We start from the raw sequence: 15,941 nt of genomic DNA on the forward strand, positions 1-15,941 counted from the left end.
CCTTTCAACCACAGTGCCCACCAGGGACTGGCACAGAGTTTTTGAGCCTATTCAGAGAGCAGTGCAACATACATAACATATTCAATTTTCAGATCTGATCCAGGCACAAAGTTCATGTCCCCTATGAACCTCTCTAGAAATCGATGTTTATAAACATCAGGCATGGATTTGATTCCCAGCTCTACTCACCAAAATCTATGTTTTAGAGCTATCTTGACAGGTCTCTGCAGAACAGGTGGTTTCCAAAGGCAAAGTGGCTATCCCATAGTGCCACATTAATAAGCACAGCATGAAGACTACTCCACCCTGATTAACAAAGCTGAAAAACTTGATCTTTTCTGACCAAAGAATGTAGCTATTCACATCCAAAGATAAACAGGATACCAAGGAGCATACAAGTGTGCCTGAGGCAGCAGGAGCTGGCCCTTGAGGATCCCGGGGCCAAGGAACCACAGAGCATGCCACACCTTTGTAGTTTTCACAAACATTTGCTTCAGAGGTTAAACTTACGAGTTCAGCAGTCATAACAAACTTCATGCAAACTGCTCATGGGACTGAATTTATGACAGCGGGGAAAAAATGGTAACTGCCATAGAAGAGTCAATGAAAAGAAGGAATTCCGAGATAGGGAAGCAGTTTAGAAATAAGTCCTTAGCAGGTTAAACTGGTGGATGTGGTCCCCATTTCCGCAGCATGCAAATTCTTCTTGCAGAACTCACACTCCTACCTGAATATCAGTTGCTCATTTTCTACCTGTTAACTAAAGATGATTTGCAATTGAGCATTCAGGTGAGAAAAGAAGTCAGTTTGGTTGTTCTTTTTTATAGATCATTAATCTACTATAATTATATCCAGGCATTTTCTTGCATGGTATTCTGTCCCCTATAAATGCCTTCAAAACGAGAACTTAGAAGTACCGACACCATTTAAACAAGTTTGGCACATTAAGGATACATCTCAGTTAGTGCCCATACCCTGCCAGCCTTGGGTCTGCTTCCTGCATTGACTCTCTTTGTGACACTGGGTTTTTGCTCTGCAAGAGATGTGATTTGCATGAATCTCAATGTGTTCTGCATCATGTTGTTTTAGATTCTCACACACAACTATGGCTTTGGGGGTGATGAGAAGAAACAGCACCTCAAAGTCAGCCCACAGAGACATGAGCACTGACAGAGGATTACATCTCAAGGAAGGACATCAGAAGTTGTGTGCAGGACCTACCTCTTATTGCAATGTGCATGGCCTACATTGTTAGACAAATGTGAATACAATTGTTAACAAGTTCTGATTATTCAAGTATGAATGCACTTTCAACTATGCAGCTTCTGATCAAAAAGAGATGCTTGTTTGTTTATATCATTTTCATGACTGTGCCTAATAGTTTAAGTGTCTTAATCTTCAGAAAATAGTACAGATTTGCTTTGGTCTTTCTGAGTTCTTTCAATTATAAATGTAATATTTACAGTTCAGTTTCCAAGAACATAAAGAAAGGTGAACAACAGACTTGTCTCTCTCATTTCTCCACACTTATCAATTCTGCATGAAGCCAGCACAAAAGTCAGTAAGTAGTGATTCAAAAATATCTGGCAATGATCTCCAGCGCAGAGAAACAGCATGAAGGTGCTTCTGCCTGGAGCTTTTCAAATCTTTGCTTGTGGCTTGACTTTCACAGGATGCTGCAAGCTCCACAGACAGGACCAAGACGTGTCAAACAGGGGGTGCCTGTGCTTGGAGAGTGATCCTTTCCACCAGAAGCCTTCCACAGGTCACCCCAATATCCTTTAATTACAGATATACTTTATTTTTATGTGGCTTTAATTACAAAAGGCATTTCTACTCACGGAATGTTCGAATGACATCACTTGGTGCACTGGCGGGGCTTGATCCATAGGAGTTTGCTGCTCTGACGGCAAACTGATACTTGGTGTTTGGGAGAAGTCCCTTGAGAACCATGGACTCCATCTGGATCTGCTCTCTTATTACTGTCCAATTGCTGTCAAGGTCTGGCCTTCAGGATCAAAAAAAGCCAAGATCATAAATAATTAAAGCTGGCTGTAAAAATTAATTGCCTTTAAACTTCCCTGGGAAATGCACAAATAAATGAGATATAAGCCTGCTAAATCATCACTGAAATCCTTCACTCTTAAGGGGCCAGACTGTGCAAACATTACTAAGCTGTGGAGCCTGTGATATCAAAACTACACAGTGAGGCAAAAACAATACTCTGATTTTCCTTATACAGCCAAGGAGGAGGTTTAGAGGACAATTTGACAAATCAAGTTCTGTTTATCTGTTTTCATGGATTTTGGGTTCACGGTTTTCAAGTGGAGACGCATTTCTGGCAGTTCCTGATGCCCTGTTTGGCTGTGTACTTTGCAATAGAGGAAAAGATCCTGGTTTACTACTAAGAGTTTGTGCTGTAATGTCATTAAGTCTCTTCAAACATATACAAATACTAGGAGGATGAGAATCTAACATTTGATCTCACAATCCACCCACACTGGATAATCTGGATCCAAGTTCACTTCAGAAAACAAGCACACACTACAAAACAAACAAACAAGCCAAAAAATAACAAAAAAACCCAGAACAATAGTTCAGAGAACCTGGTCTATGTATGTGGATTTTGTAACAGAATTCCTATGTATACCTTTGGACAATGTCTGGTTAACTCCTGATTCATACTTGAAGTGAACTGCCAATAAATGCTTGCTTAAAGTGTGCTATAATCCATCTGAAATCAGTACAACCATTCACATGGCAGTTTGGTCTCAATGTTGAAGTTCATATGCAGAGGGACTTCAGAAAGGGGGGGCTGCTTCAAATATTCAAGTATTCTGATGCTTTCACACTATATTCACTCTCTCTAAAAGTAGTCTCTTCCTATCAAAGAGACAAAGGAGTGAGGAGGTAAACAATACAAACAAAATAAAAATATAAACATTAGGAAACCTATGAAAGATAATAGGGACAAAAATTACTTTCAGAGAAAATTATTCCAGTGTCCTTTTCTAAGATGTCCTTGTGATATTTATTACAGGAAATAACCTCCAAGTGCTCCCTGAATCTACCAATGTTTACACAGGACTAGCTGCAAACGTCTCCAACAGACTTGCAATGAAAATTATAGCACAAGCCAGGGGTTCTGTATGTGTTTATTTGCAGCTGGAAGGAAATGCCAAAGTTAATGTATGTTTTCTTTTACCAGTCAATACAAGATTTATTGATCACTGAGGTTTCATCGCTTTATGCCAGCAGGGCAAATGCTGCGAGAAAGCAGCAGCTCCCAGCTGCCGTGCTCCTATGCATGAAGGCACACCGGGTGTGAATATTTTGTTGGCTCACTAAAAATAAAATCAGACAAATGCAGAAGATGTAATGACAGCAAAACAGACCATCTTAAGTCACCCTCCACCACCATTTCCTGGTAGACAGGAGGGCATTTATTTTGGCTACTCTTTCATTGTTTCCCTTCTCTGAGCTTTTGATGCCTGGGCCAAAATGAAAACATATAGTGTTTTCCAAATGAAAGCTCTTAACACTGCTTCCTTGCTCTCTTTGGAGTGTCTTTTTTTGGCTCTCATTCCAGCCCAAGGAATTCCTGTTAGCTCTAGAGCTGCCACACCAGTCCCTTTGCACCAGATCCTGCTGATGCCTGCACCCAAATGGAAACATATATCTAATAAATCGACTCAAACCAGGTACTGGACCCTACAAAGATTTAGGAGATAACACAAACTGTAGGCTAGCCTTCAACTCCACTGTATTTTGCAGGATTTCCTCTGCAGAAGTGAATATTAAAGGAAATGCCTGCAGGCCCTTAAGTATCTGCAGCTGAAGGAAAGAGGGAGATTTATCACTTGACCTTTGCTATTTCTCCAGAATGCTCCGTGTACAAGCAAATCGGTACAAGATGAAAAAATGGCAAACAGATGGGGAGAGGAACACAACAAACTCAGCTGGTGACTGTGTCCAGGGACAGCCAGCTCCCATGTTTTCTAAGCTGTGAACATTTTGTTGAAAACTGTCTCCATGGTCCTTTTTGCATAAAATTTCAGTTTGTGTCAGCTCTTACATCAGAGGGGGTCATTTTGATACCACTTTTCCCATCTTTTTGCAGTGCTACATTTCCTGGTCTGGCACAGGTCTCTCTGTCTCTAGCTGAGACCTCTAGGACCCCTCCAGCCGTTTTATCTGTGCACAGGGAGATCAGACAAATTCCATGGGCACTTTCTGCTCTTGAAGTTACACCTGTGTATATCCAACACAGAAATGCCATGTAGTAAGGATCTGGCCTGTGACAAAGTCAGAGCATTTTTAAGATAATAAACATACATGCAAAGTCAATAGGACTGCATGAATATAAATTGAGGGCAGAATTCTGACCCAAATGTACTCAAACATTTGGATTATTGCTTTACGTTGTAACCTGGGGACTGATTCAACTTAAGAAAGGAAATCTTTCTGATGTAAAGAACAATTTTATACTCACTTGAACTTCTTAAAATCACCTGAAAATGATTTATGAGTGAAGCACCTGCTAGAAATCAAATTTTTATAAGGTTTTTGATTGCTCTCATCTCAAGTGGCAAATTCATCCCTACATTATTTTTTAATATTCTTAGAAATAATAAATATGGTGTACAATGCCTTCTTATCTGCTATGGAAAATAGTAATTGTAGAAAATAACACACTACAGGGTACTATTTTTAGTAATTATTATTATTTAGTTTTATTGTGACACTTTATACAAAATGTATCAACCAATATGCCAGGTTGACTCTGAGGAAAGGAAAAGTAGACAATTTTCTAACCTCATTCTTTTGTTAAATATTATTCTGATGCTGTCTAAAATTGTTAAGCACTTCTTCCCTAATTTCCACATCTTTCACTCTCTTTCTTCATTAATTTCCTTTTCAAGGATTTAACTTCCACAAACAGTGAGGTAAATGTTGCAGAAGATGTATCTGTTTAATACATTAATCAGGAAAACAGTATTAAAGTTACTTTTGTTGGGCATTACAAGGTGTCTCATTGGTCAGATCTGTTGTTTCAGGCTCCTTGCAAAAAAAACTGAATATGATTGCACAGTTCAAGTACAGCATCAGGGACAGATCGTTCAAGAGGGAATGGATTCAGGGATAAACCTTTCTGGGGGGGGAATGGCAGGAAAATGTGCCAGGGGAGGTTTAGGTTTGACAATAGGAAAAGATTCTTCCCCCAGAGGGTGGTGGAGCACTGGAACAGGCTCCCCAGGGAGGTGACACGGCCCTAAGCCTGACAGTGTTCAAGAAGAGACTGGACAAACATCCTCAGACACATGGTGTGAGCTGTGGAGTTGTCATGTGCAGGAACAGGAGTTGGACTCTGATCCTTGTGGGTCCCTTCCAGCTCAGGGCATTCTATGATGTGATGATGCTATGATAGTATGTTTAAGTCCAGGGTCTCACTTTAGGAGCTTTCATAAGAATACCATTTGTAATAAACCATTTCTCAGCATAAATCAACAAACTATTTACAACGAGCCTGCAAGCTTTCACAGACACCATTAACTAATTTGAGTTTAGCATATTTTTTCACACATTCCCTATGAACCATGCCATGACCAGTGGGCCTAGATTTGCCCTCCTGCTTTTCAGTATTTAGCCAAGTTGGGATTATGGTCTCCTTAGTGGCCTCTTACAGTCAACAGCAGAGCAGAGCCTGAGTTAGACCAGCTCATCTGAAACCATCTTCAGCCCTCCACTGCATACAGCAAACAAAAATGTTCCCCAATAAACCCATGAAAGTGCCTAAATTAAGGCCCAAATTTAGACCCCAAGCAGAAACAGACTGCAGGTTAGCTCTGGTTCCAATTAGATTCTGCTATATGCAAACAACTAATATGTAGTGAATTTTCATGAGGTTTTAATCCCCAATATCAGAGCTGAGAAAATGAAATTACTATTTTTCCCTCATCTCAGTCTTCCAGCATGGCTCTTCTAGGGTTAAAGCCATGAAGTTAGTTCTAAGAGAACTGAAATGATGTAAACAATGCCATAGTTTAAAGGTTTTTGCTTCACCCAAGAGAAAGTACAGATTTGCATAATAAAGTCATTAATTTTGCAAAAGCACAGGATAATATTCTATTTCTTTTACATAAGAGGATTTAATTATAAATTTACTTGCACTGTTTTGTTTTGGTTTTATATTGGTTTAATTGAACAGCTTTAACTCATGTTAATACATTTTATAGTAATTAAAACTATATGCAGCAAAAGACAATGGAGCTTAAAGTTAAATCTTTACCTCTAACTGCTGTTAGGGCTTGTGGCTCATTGAACTTTCTTCCAATATATAATCAAGTTTCCAAGTCTAAGAGAGCATAATCCCAAAATTAACAAATACACTTCCATCTTAGCTTTAAACCTCAAACTAAACAGTGTAATCCAAATATTGTGCTGTTATCAAATTCTTTCCTTAAGTCTGAAAACAATGAAACACTGAGATTTCAATTACTCTCATCTTTCGACTTCAGCAGTGAAGGCAGCTTTCCACTCCCTGGCTGAACAAAAGCATTCAAGGGTGCACTTTCAGTGTGTCAGATGGAGATGATGGTGCTCACTTCTTCCGTTAGCAGTTTCCCAGTGCTATGAAGAGGTGTACATAAACCTGCAGGATCCAACTTCCAGCAAAAGCACGGGGGCAGAAGTGCAGTCAACCAGAACCCAAGAAAATCCCTTCCCCATCCACCAAGCTAACAAGCTTGAAGATATGGAGAGAAGAGATAAGGGTTCAGATAACTATTGTGCTCAAAAAATAGATACTGGAGAAATTCCATAGTAATGCTACAGTAGAGTTTACATGATGGCCATAATGTATCTTCAGCATCATGTCCTGTCTCCCAATACAATGAACATTGTATGGCTTCCCACTAAATATGGAGCATTTTGATTCAAACACAAAACTGCAACAAAAGTTCACAAGCAGGCTTTCAGCCTGGGAATTCTTTTCGTTATATCAATTTCTTCTAGATTGCAACCAGACTTTCAGTACTGAAAACCAATAGATCTTTCTGTCTGCTTTAATAATTATTATTTTAAAAAATGAATGTGTGTTTCTGGAGAACAATTTTTTTTACATTTACAGCTCAGAGTAGTTAAAGAAGCAATTCTCCTGACCCTACATATGCATCTTATAAAAGCAACCTGATTGGCAACTTTTCACAGTTCAGTTCTATTACTGCAAATTTTACAGAGTGCAACATAAAAGAAAAACAAACAAACAAACAAAACACCAACATTCCACCTTCCCCTGAAAAATCTAAACAGTAAGGTCAGTGTTTCATTTAAACTTGATTAGCATTAGGACAGCAAAACAAGTCTGAGTCCTGCAAGCTCCAGACCCAAAAGACTTTCGCCAGCTAAAACTGCCTAACATATGAGTTTGCAATTTGTGGATTATTTCTTATAGCAGCCCAAGGTACTCCTGCTCAAGGGAACTGCTCTGCCACAGACTGTTCTCTGTGTTTGATGACAGGAGAAACTTAAAACTTCATTCACCCATTCCTTTATGAGAGGGAACAGATCAAATTAGACCTTATTTTCTTCAATCGGAAGGTATGAATTATTGGTGATTTTATAAAAAATTAGATTATTTCTAGTTTTGTCTTTAAATTTTCATGGTAATGCATCGAAAGGAAAACTAAGTGTACTATACACAATAAGTAAATAAATCATAAGAAGACTCTATACGCAGTTTAGTAGTGCAGTTTAAGCAAAAAAACCCTGTACTGCACAAACACTGAAATTCAGACTTCACTGGCAAACTTGCCTGATAAACTCCACCATGTAGTACTGGATGGGAGAACTTCCTTCACTCACTCCAGGCTTCCAGGACAATGCAACTTCTGAATCAGAAACTACCACAATCTGAGGCTGATAGGGTGGCGCAGGGGGCATGCACTTATCTAAGCCAGAAGAAATGCAAAGGAATAGCATTAGAGCAGCTGATGGACTAATACACAAAATAACCCAGTACCCACAGACTTGGGAATCAAAGTCATAGACTCCTCCCCTCAACTCTTGCCCCTCCAATACCCCACACTTGCGGAAAAGTAATAGTAAAATATTACAATACTGCACACGACAGAGATTGGGGTGCAAGTGACCTGCTGTGTTACAGATATGTGCCCTGGCATTTTCACAGGAGAAAGCCATGTGTGCAGTGTTACCTTGGGATAAGGTTGTCACGTCTCTGGGCATGCTGGGTCGTCCTTTCCCTGCCCAGCCGTATGCTCCAACACTAACGCGGTGAGGAGTACCTGGCTTTAGGTCACCAATAACAACTTCCTACAAGAGTCAAGAGAGCAGAAGATAAGAACATTGTGAAACCTGTTCCATGTAACTGGGGACAGCACTGTGAGCTGGGATTCATGGATCTTAGACAGCATTTTCCATGTAACCTCCTAGGAGGATTGTCCCCAGTCCAGCTCAGAAGCAACAAACACAAACACAGCACCACATGTTTCCTCTCAGGCTGCAGCTTCACCCCAGGGGAATCCACAGGGATGACCTGGGCCCATTTCTCAGTGTAACTCACAAGGTTGCAGACTGTGTGCATTTGCTGGCGAAGTCAAAGTCACATACTATTCCCTCCCTTGAGCCTATTGCTGACATTTGGTATCAGTCTGGTGCATTTTTATTTTTTAATCGTTTTTTTGTTTGTTTGTTTATTAGTTTCTTTGTTTTTCTTTTAAATCCAGAAACTGTAGAAACTCCTGAGAAAGAAGCAAGTTGCTGTAGTGTGAACTGATAATATTTCATTTCTCATGGAGCAGAAACCAGCCCGATTACCTCTCACAATTTTCCTAATCTAGCTAACTGTTGTGACCTGAAGTATTTCCTTTATTTGTCCTTCTGACATAAACACAGAAAGAGCAACCCACAGACAACTACTATAAGGGAGGCCATGCAGACCTCCACTTGAAGAGCTTGTGCTGCTGAATACTGTTCAGAGGAGCCTGCTCAAATCTCCCAGAAATTAGCAAATGTCACCAAACCATTTTATCACTTGTTGGGTGGACATATCATGGATCAATTTCAGAAATTTAGATCTGATCTTTAATGGACAATGTGTACATTTATATAGAAATTCAGAATTCTTTACTGCAGCCTATCTGTAGAGAGATGCAAATTCCAGATTTATAAATTCTGACAGCATATACAAGTAAACAGAGATACTGCGATCCACACCACAGACTGTTTTGGTGTGGAAAAAAAAAACACAAAAAACTCTTCTGCAGAGATTTTTCTTCTGTTTTTCATTCTCTGATATTAAAAACATTATTCACAGTGCATGTGAAAATGCAGAAATCTCCTTTCTCTTCATGCTGGAATAGACCTTAAATCTGCATTTCCAGTTGCAGTAAAAATAGTAAACAATCCCAAAATTTTATTAACTGCTAAATTTCCTTATGACTGTCTTTTGGAAAAACTTTCTCTATTCTTTGGGGAACTTATGTTATTACTACAACATTGTCTGGCAACACCCTGCCATCTGTCTTTTCTCTAACCACGGTTTTGGATCTCCATCACTGATTTCCTATTAACATGGACCACGTGACCATTATCCTGTTTTTCCATCATTCACCCATGATCTGTTTGAATGATTTGGATTCATCTGAGAGAGAGGATAACAATGCTGTAAAAGTAACTGCCCAGAGAGAGACAGCAAGAACACTCACACCAAAAGATTTAGTGGCTTTAAACTGGAAGAGGGTTGATTTAAATTAGATATAAGGAAGAAATTCTTCACAATGGCAGGGGTATTGGAACTAGATGATCTGTTAGGGCCCTTCAAACCCAAACCATTCTGTGATTCTATAATATGATTTACTTGAGTCTTTCAGTCTTGCAGCTGAGAGACTGAGTTCTTTCAAAATGTGATCTGAAAAGCCAGTTGCTGAAAACCCAGCATCTCCTCCCAAAAACAGCACTGATGATCCTGCTCCTGCCATTCCCTCCTCTATGCCATAAATACTGTCTGTCTGTATTTAAACTGTGTGCATTTTTTCCTGCCAGCATCCCTCTTTATTACATGCATCCTTATGAGAAAAAGTCCTTCATTAGATGTCTTATTGCTTTCACACTATTCAGGAACTTGGCTGCTGCAGAGACTGGGATATTGATGTACTTGCCTCATATTATTACTTCCAGACTCAAGTCTACAATAAACTAAGCAGAACAAATCTCATTGACTACAAGTCCAATTAAGATCAAAGTCTTAATATCTACTTAGCTTTAAAGTTCAACATATGTACCCTTCAAACCTCAGCAAGGTGCCCTCTTGCCTTATACACATGGCTATCTGCTGCTTTCTTCTGACAATGACATCTCCATGAACACAGCTGTTGGACATACAGTATCTTTGAGATCAAGTGTCTTGTAACCTTCTAGGATCAAGACATTGGTGAACAGGTAAAGATTCAGGACATTATCAAGCTAACCTGACCCATGGCAATCTTAAGGAATACCCACATCACACTAGAACACTTTCAAATGAGATTCTGGAGAAGAAACACCTTCCCTTGTACCCCACTGTCCACAGGCCTGCGAGTACATATTTAATCTCTCTTTTTGCATGTATTTGGGAGAAGGGTCTTAAACCCAAGCTTCTCCATCCCAGAAGAAAGATAATGGCCCCAGAGCTAAGGAATTTAGGTGGTATGTGAAACAGTTAGCTCCCCATAATTTCTGTAGTCTTTCTCCCCGCTTGGATTGCCTCTATATTTTGAAAAACGGTACCCCAAACTGGACATTACATTGCCAATGAGGCTTTACTGCCCACCAACCTCACTTTCTTCTCTTACACAACACTCTTGCTAAAACCCTGCAAAATTACGTTCGTTATTTTCATTACAGTCTCACATTCCTGAATGGGGTGAAGCAACACGATGCCTTTCCTGTGGTAGAGGAGTCAGGTGTACATAGAAACCATATACCCCTCCCTGCCCTGCCACACAGCTTGCTCTCCGCCCAAGTGTGCTGGAACTGTTTGTGAGGCTGTTTGTAAGCCGACTCACAGAAACATGGATTATAAATTATTTTCCAAAGAAAATCTCTTCTCTGTTTTGGTTTGGTTTAATTAAAAAAAAAAATAAATAAAAAAATAAATTAAAAAAAAGCACAAACACAAAAAACCCCAAACTAACAAACAAACAAAAGAAACTTGATAATAGCACAGCTGCAGAAACTGAGACAGGTTTAATGACACTTGATCCCTTGACAACTCCTTCCCTGCACTACTGGTCTCAGCTGGTCACTCCCCAGTTTGTACTGGTGATTTGATAGGGAGCACTACTGCTTTCCAGGGCTCTATGCCTGACCTAAAAGCTGCCACCTCTAAAGCCTGCTAATTTTTCTTGCTTTCTATTTTTTTAAATATTTATGCTCAGCTTCATGAATATTATGCCCAGTAGAACAACTGCCGTATTAAGTTGTACTACATCTGCACTTCTCCTGGCTACTCTCAATGAACATGTTCTCTATTATAAGATGACATAATACAACTATAATAGATTATCAACTTTGGTAAAGCACAGGCACATGCACACACGCACATACACAGAAACAGGTGACCCAGTTCAGCTCTTGCTCTGTCAGTCTCACATGGTCCAGAGAAGCCTCTAAGAAAGCAGCAGGGTCATACCTAGCACCAGCAGAGGAGGCTTAGGGATGGAAACACAAATTGTGCACACTTAACCACAAAACTCTTGCAGATTTCTGTTGAGTTTGGTATGAATATGACAGAAAACAGTTCAGCTAGAACATGACTTCCTGAGGATTAATGACAGCTGGGAGCTGATTAATCCCAGTCAGTCATACTTCTCCACAAGTACTCCTCAGAAGTGTTATTTTTATCAGCAGAAAGAAAGGGCCCAGCATGGAATTTCAACTCTAAAATGTCATAATCCAGACTCAGCCCAGCTGCAATCAAACCAGATAGTCCTGGTTCAAGTGCATCCTGAGGTCTCATCTGAACATCAGATTCTGACAGTCCAGCCAAAGTTCCCTTAACACAGACCATGAAAGTAATGTGAGATCCACCAACTTTGTGGGATTCCTTCATTCCTAGAACAGACCTCAGAGAAAAGAAGTTTGCAGGAGGTTCCTGATGTTAGAGACTTCACTTAAACACTGAAATCACTGCCTTCATCCTACCCAAACCCAAGCACCTCCTGCTTGTTTCGCCCCTCACAAAACGCCTGATCTGTTTACTGCTCATAGGAAGCAGGCTGGACTGAGTGCATGACTGGAAATAATTATTCTGAATAATTCACCAGCTGCAAAGCCATTAAGAGAGTTGGTATTTCTTTCAAACCTGTTTTATACAGTTGTTCGCCTCCCCCTCCTTCCTCCGGAGCATTTTGTGGCTGGTCTCTTCCTGCGTTCCTCCTCCTAGGCTTTTGCAAGTCTGGCTCAGGTTTTTCCTCTCTGTCCCCTCTCCCACTGCCAGACTGTTTTGTTCTTCCCTGTCACTCTGTGTCTGCCCTGTCCCCTGCAAGTCCTCACTGCCTGGATATAGCTCATTTTTTACACAAACTTCCTCCAGCAAAACAAGCCATTCATAAACACATTTGATGAACAATAGAAAAAATTATCCATTGCTAAAAAGGGAGAAGCTACTCGTGTCTGCCTTTTTAGCCTCTGGATTTTGAGATTCAGCTACTATTTGTAACATTTTGACTACAAAAGATCCTGCATAAGTGCCAAGTAGAATCAACATTTGAGATCAACTTCTGTGTGTGAAGCTGTGGAAAGACCAGGTCAGAAACATTCAATTTCATTGTAAAACACAGCCACGACCAAGTTTCATGTCAAGCAATACTTACAAAAATTGCTTGTCCTTCAAGTTGACCCTGGGAAAAAGCAAAATAGGACTTGTTAATGAAGTAACATACTAAAAAGTGATGCAAAACCACATAAATAACAGGTTAGAGAATTAAATCAAGGCCAGTGTGGCAGCATATAGTAGACTATGTGGCTATTATCCATCTGTGTGAATACGGGGACACAGACTCTATTCTCCCCGTGACTAAGAATTACTGCTGTCGTGATTAAGATAAAAAAACCCATGTGCTGTTTGATGTTAGTTGGCACTATTAGGAAGAATGGTTTTTCAGGGAGAGGAAAAAAAAAAAAAGCAGCAAGTGAGGAATAGAGAGATAAAGGTCATAAGGGAGAAAATAATGCATAAGTAAAGAAATAATATAACCTTAGCAACAGGCTTATTTCATTTGCCATGATCCCAGAAACCTGCAGGAGTCAGAACTGGCAACGAGAGTGATGGAAAACTGCAGGGAACCTGAGCATCCCTCTCATTTACACTTCTCCCAGAGAAGGTTTCTGAGCACTACCAAGCAGAGATGAGGAAACATCAGTGAATGCAAGCCATTGAACACATTGAACATCAGGTGGGGATGCTGAAGGAAGGCTGAGGAAATTAAGGAAAATTAAGAAGAGTATAAGGAGGAAAAAAAAAAAAAAAAAAGAATTGTGAAAACAGATCACCAAATAAAGATTGTAAAGCCTGCAACATTCCTCTGTGAACATATGTAAGCCTTTTTTTCCTGTGCCGGTAACATTGCTGTCTCATGGACAGACTGCCCTTTGCAGAGCGTACTATGAAAGTGCTTCCCTTACAGCACCCAGCCTGCAATACTCCTTCACTTTCTGCCCAAGCAGAGGATTGAAAATCTCCATTTCTGTCGTGCTGAACTCAAAAAGTAACTTCCCCACACTGTGGAAGCAGCAGCATGTTTTGAGAATACCCTTTAAACGCTGACAGTATTTAAACCATCCAGAAGCACAGAGGAATTGCTTTAATCTCAGGACTAATTGCTCAGCTGTGCAGCTGAAAAGGATGAGCGGTGTTGATTTGCAAATGGAAAAGGAAGGGGAAATGAGACAGAAAAAGGGAAGGAGGAAAGAGAAGGGGAGATTGAAATAAAGCAAAGTAAGAAAGCAAATGAATGATAAAAGAGAAAATGGAACTAAAGGAAAGGGAGGAAATGGGAAACAAGGAGTGGTGCTTTCAAGAACAAAAAAAAAAAACAAAAACAAACAAAAAAACCCCACACACAACCAACCAAACAAAAAAAACCAAAACAGAAGTTGAGGGAATTTTCTAGGAGATGGACTCACACAACTGCAACTAAGGCAGTGCTATTAAACTTTAAATTCCATATCTCAGGAGGCTATAGACTCCCATAGAGACAAAAATACACTGAAAACTGTGTCTCTTTTAACTCACACACTTACCTGTCTCAGACACTGCAATACACATACACTGATACTGTGACTCTGTGCACAGTCTTGTAATTCCCTTTCAATGTGTTGAAGTCCACAGAAAATGCATACTCAAAATAAAAAAGTTCTATTTTAGTAGATGCCAAAGATCAGCAGTAGAAAGATGCAAGTAAGTCCCAATAGCTTTACATGCTAAAACTAGTCAGACAACAAGGAAAAAATGGACAGGATTACAGACAAACATTGTGATTTCCTTTTGCTCAATACTCAGAGCAGATCTGGGGCTTGGATCCTTGGCATAATTCACAAACCAGCAGCAAGCAGACAGTTGCAAGTTCCCACTTGCAAGCTCTGCTCCGGTGCTGTGACTGTTGATGAAAAGAAATACTTACCATGCTAAGCATATCCAAACTTAGGGGAACATCGTGCGACAGCTGTTTAACTGCTTTGTCATCTTCAACCTCTGAGTAAAAGACCTTTGGAAGAAGATATAGTCAAATGGGTTAAAGCAATAAATCGGTGCTTCAGAATTACTCAAAAACAAGTGCATTATCACATTGTAGACAGCATTTGAACCTATGACCCCCTACCTTTCCCAAAGCCCTTTAACATTCCCTTCATCTTTGCTAAAAGTTGCCAGTATGACCAGAGGACAATAGTGTATACACTGAACCAAGGTGAAACACAGCCTAGCTTTCAGGGAAGTCTTGAGCTGACAACTTTAATTGTGCATCATTCACGCACGGTCAGCTTGGACAGCTGAAGATTTGTGGGACTGGCCTGCACAAGTTGGTAATTTTACTTCATATAAGGAAGATATCAACATCACATGATTATGTCATTATAAAAACTGCTGTATCACAAATGTCTCTCCATGCCTTTTTCTGTGTACTGTAGACTAATGAGCCAGGGAGGGTTTGATTTCCTGTGCACAGAGATCCTGAGATGCCAGAGGGTCAAAAGCTAACACGAAGTGAAAACGGTTCAGGTACAGCATTATCAATGCTGTTTGTCATAGGTTTTACCATCACGACACACATGATATCAGGGCTTAAAAACACACCGGGGCTTGGATGCTTGATGCACTGGATGAGCAGTGAAAACTGTTTATGACTTCTGACTATAAAGTATTGCAAGTGCTTGAAAAATATCATGACCTATAGAAAGGCCACTTACTCACTGCACCTTTTTTTTCACACAAGAATGGACTCAACTAAAGACAGAGCCCAGCTGAGGCAGGTTCTGGACACAGCAAGTACTTCTCAATGTCCGAGACTAGAACCACTTTAATAACAATAAAACAACCCTGCAGCTGGGCTGCATTAGTGTCATTTACAAGTCCATGGGATGAAGGGGTACGCATACCAGAAATACTTGTTGCATGAATTTTCTCCTTTAGCACACGCTAATAATAAAGGTAGTCAGGAACTTTCTGCTCCCACCTTTTTATGTAAAATCTAATTTTGGATTATTTTTTTTTTCTGGAAAAATCAAATCCTTCCACAGAAAATGGTAAGAAAAACTGCTGTCTTTTGCTGAAGGGCAAAACAATGAATTCTTAATCGATTTCCCACATCTGTGTTGCTAATTCCTCACTGACTAACTTCCACTTTGGGACTGAGTTTCATTGCCAGGGAATACCTGTTAAAGCA

At 40.0% G+C, this 15,941-nt stretch overlaps 1 protein-coding gene across 2 annotated transcripts in view; it reads right to left on the reverse strand.

Moving 5' to 3' along the window:
* The window catches only part of EGFLAM (EGF like, fibronectin type III and laminin G domains), an 84,095-nt gene that overhangs the window by 48,233 nt on the left and 19,921 nt on the right, over positions 1-15,941 (reverse strand). For both annotated transcript variants that reach the window (XM_082075818.1, XM_082075817.1), the window contains exons 3-7: positions 14,682-14,765; positions 12,873-12,899; positions 8,214-8,331; positions 7,814-7,949; positions 1,842-2,008 (exon numbers count right to left, since the gene is read on the reverse strand). In XM_082075818.1, coding sequence (XP_081931944.1) covers positions 1,842-2,008; positions 7,814-7,949; positions 8,214-8,331; positions 12,873-12,899; positions 14,682-14,765 — 532 coding nt within the window. The remainder of the gene's footprint in view (positions 1-1,841; positions 2,009-7,813; positions 7,950-8,213; positions 8,332-12,872; positions 12,900-14,681; positions 14,766-15,941) is intronic.

Source organism: Streptopelia decaocto (genome assembly GCF_964273445.1).
Source record: "Streptopelia decaocto genome assembly, chromosome: Z".
Lineage (NCBI taxonomy): Eukaryota > Metazoa > Chordata > Aves > Columbiformes > Columbidae > Streptopelia > Streptopelia decaocto.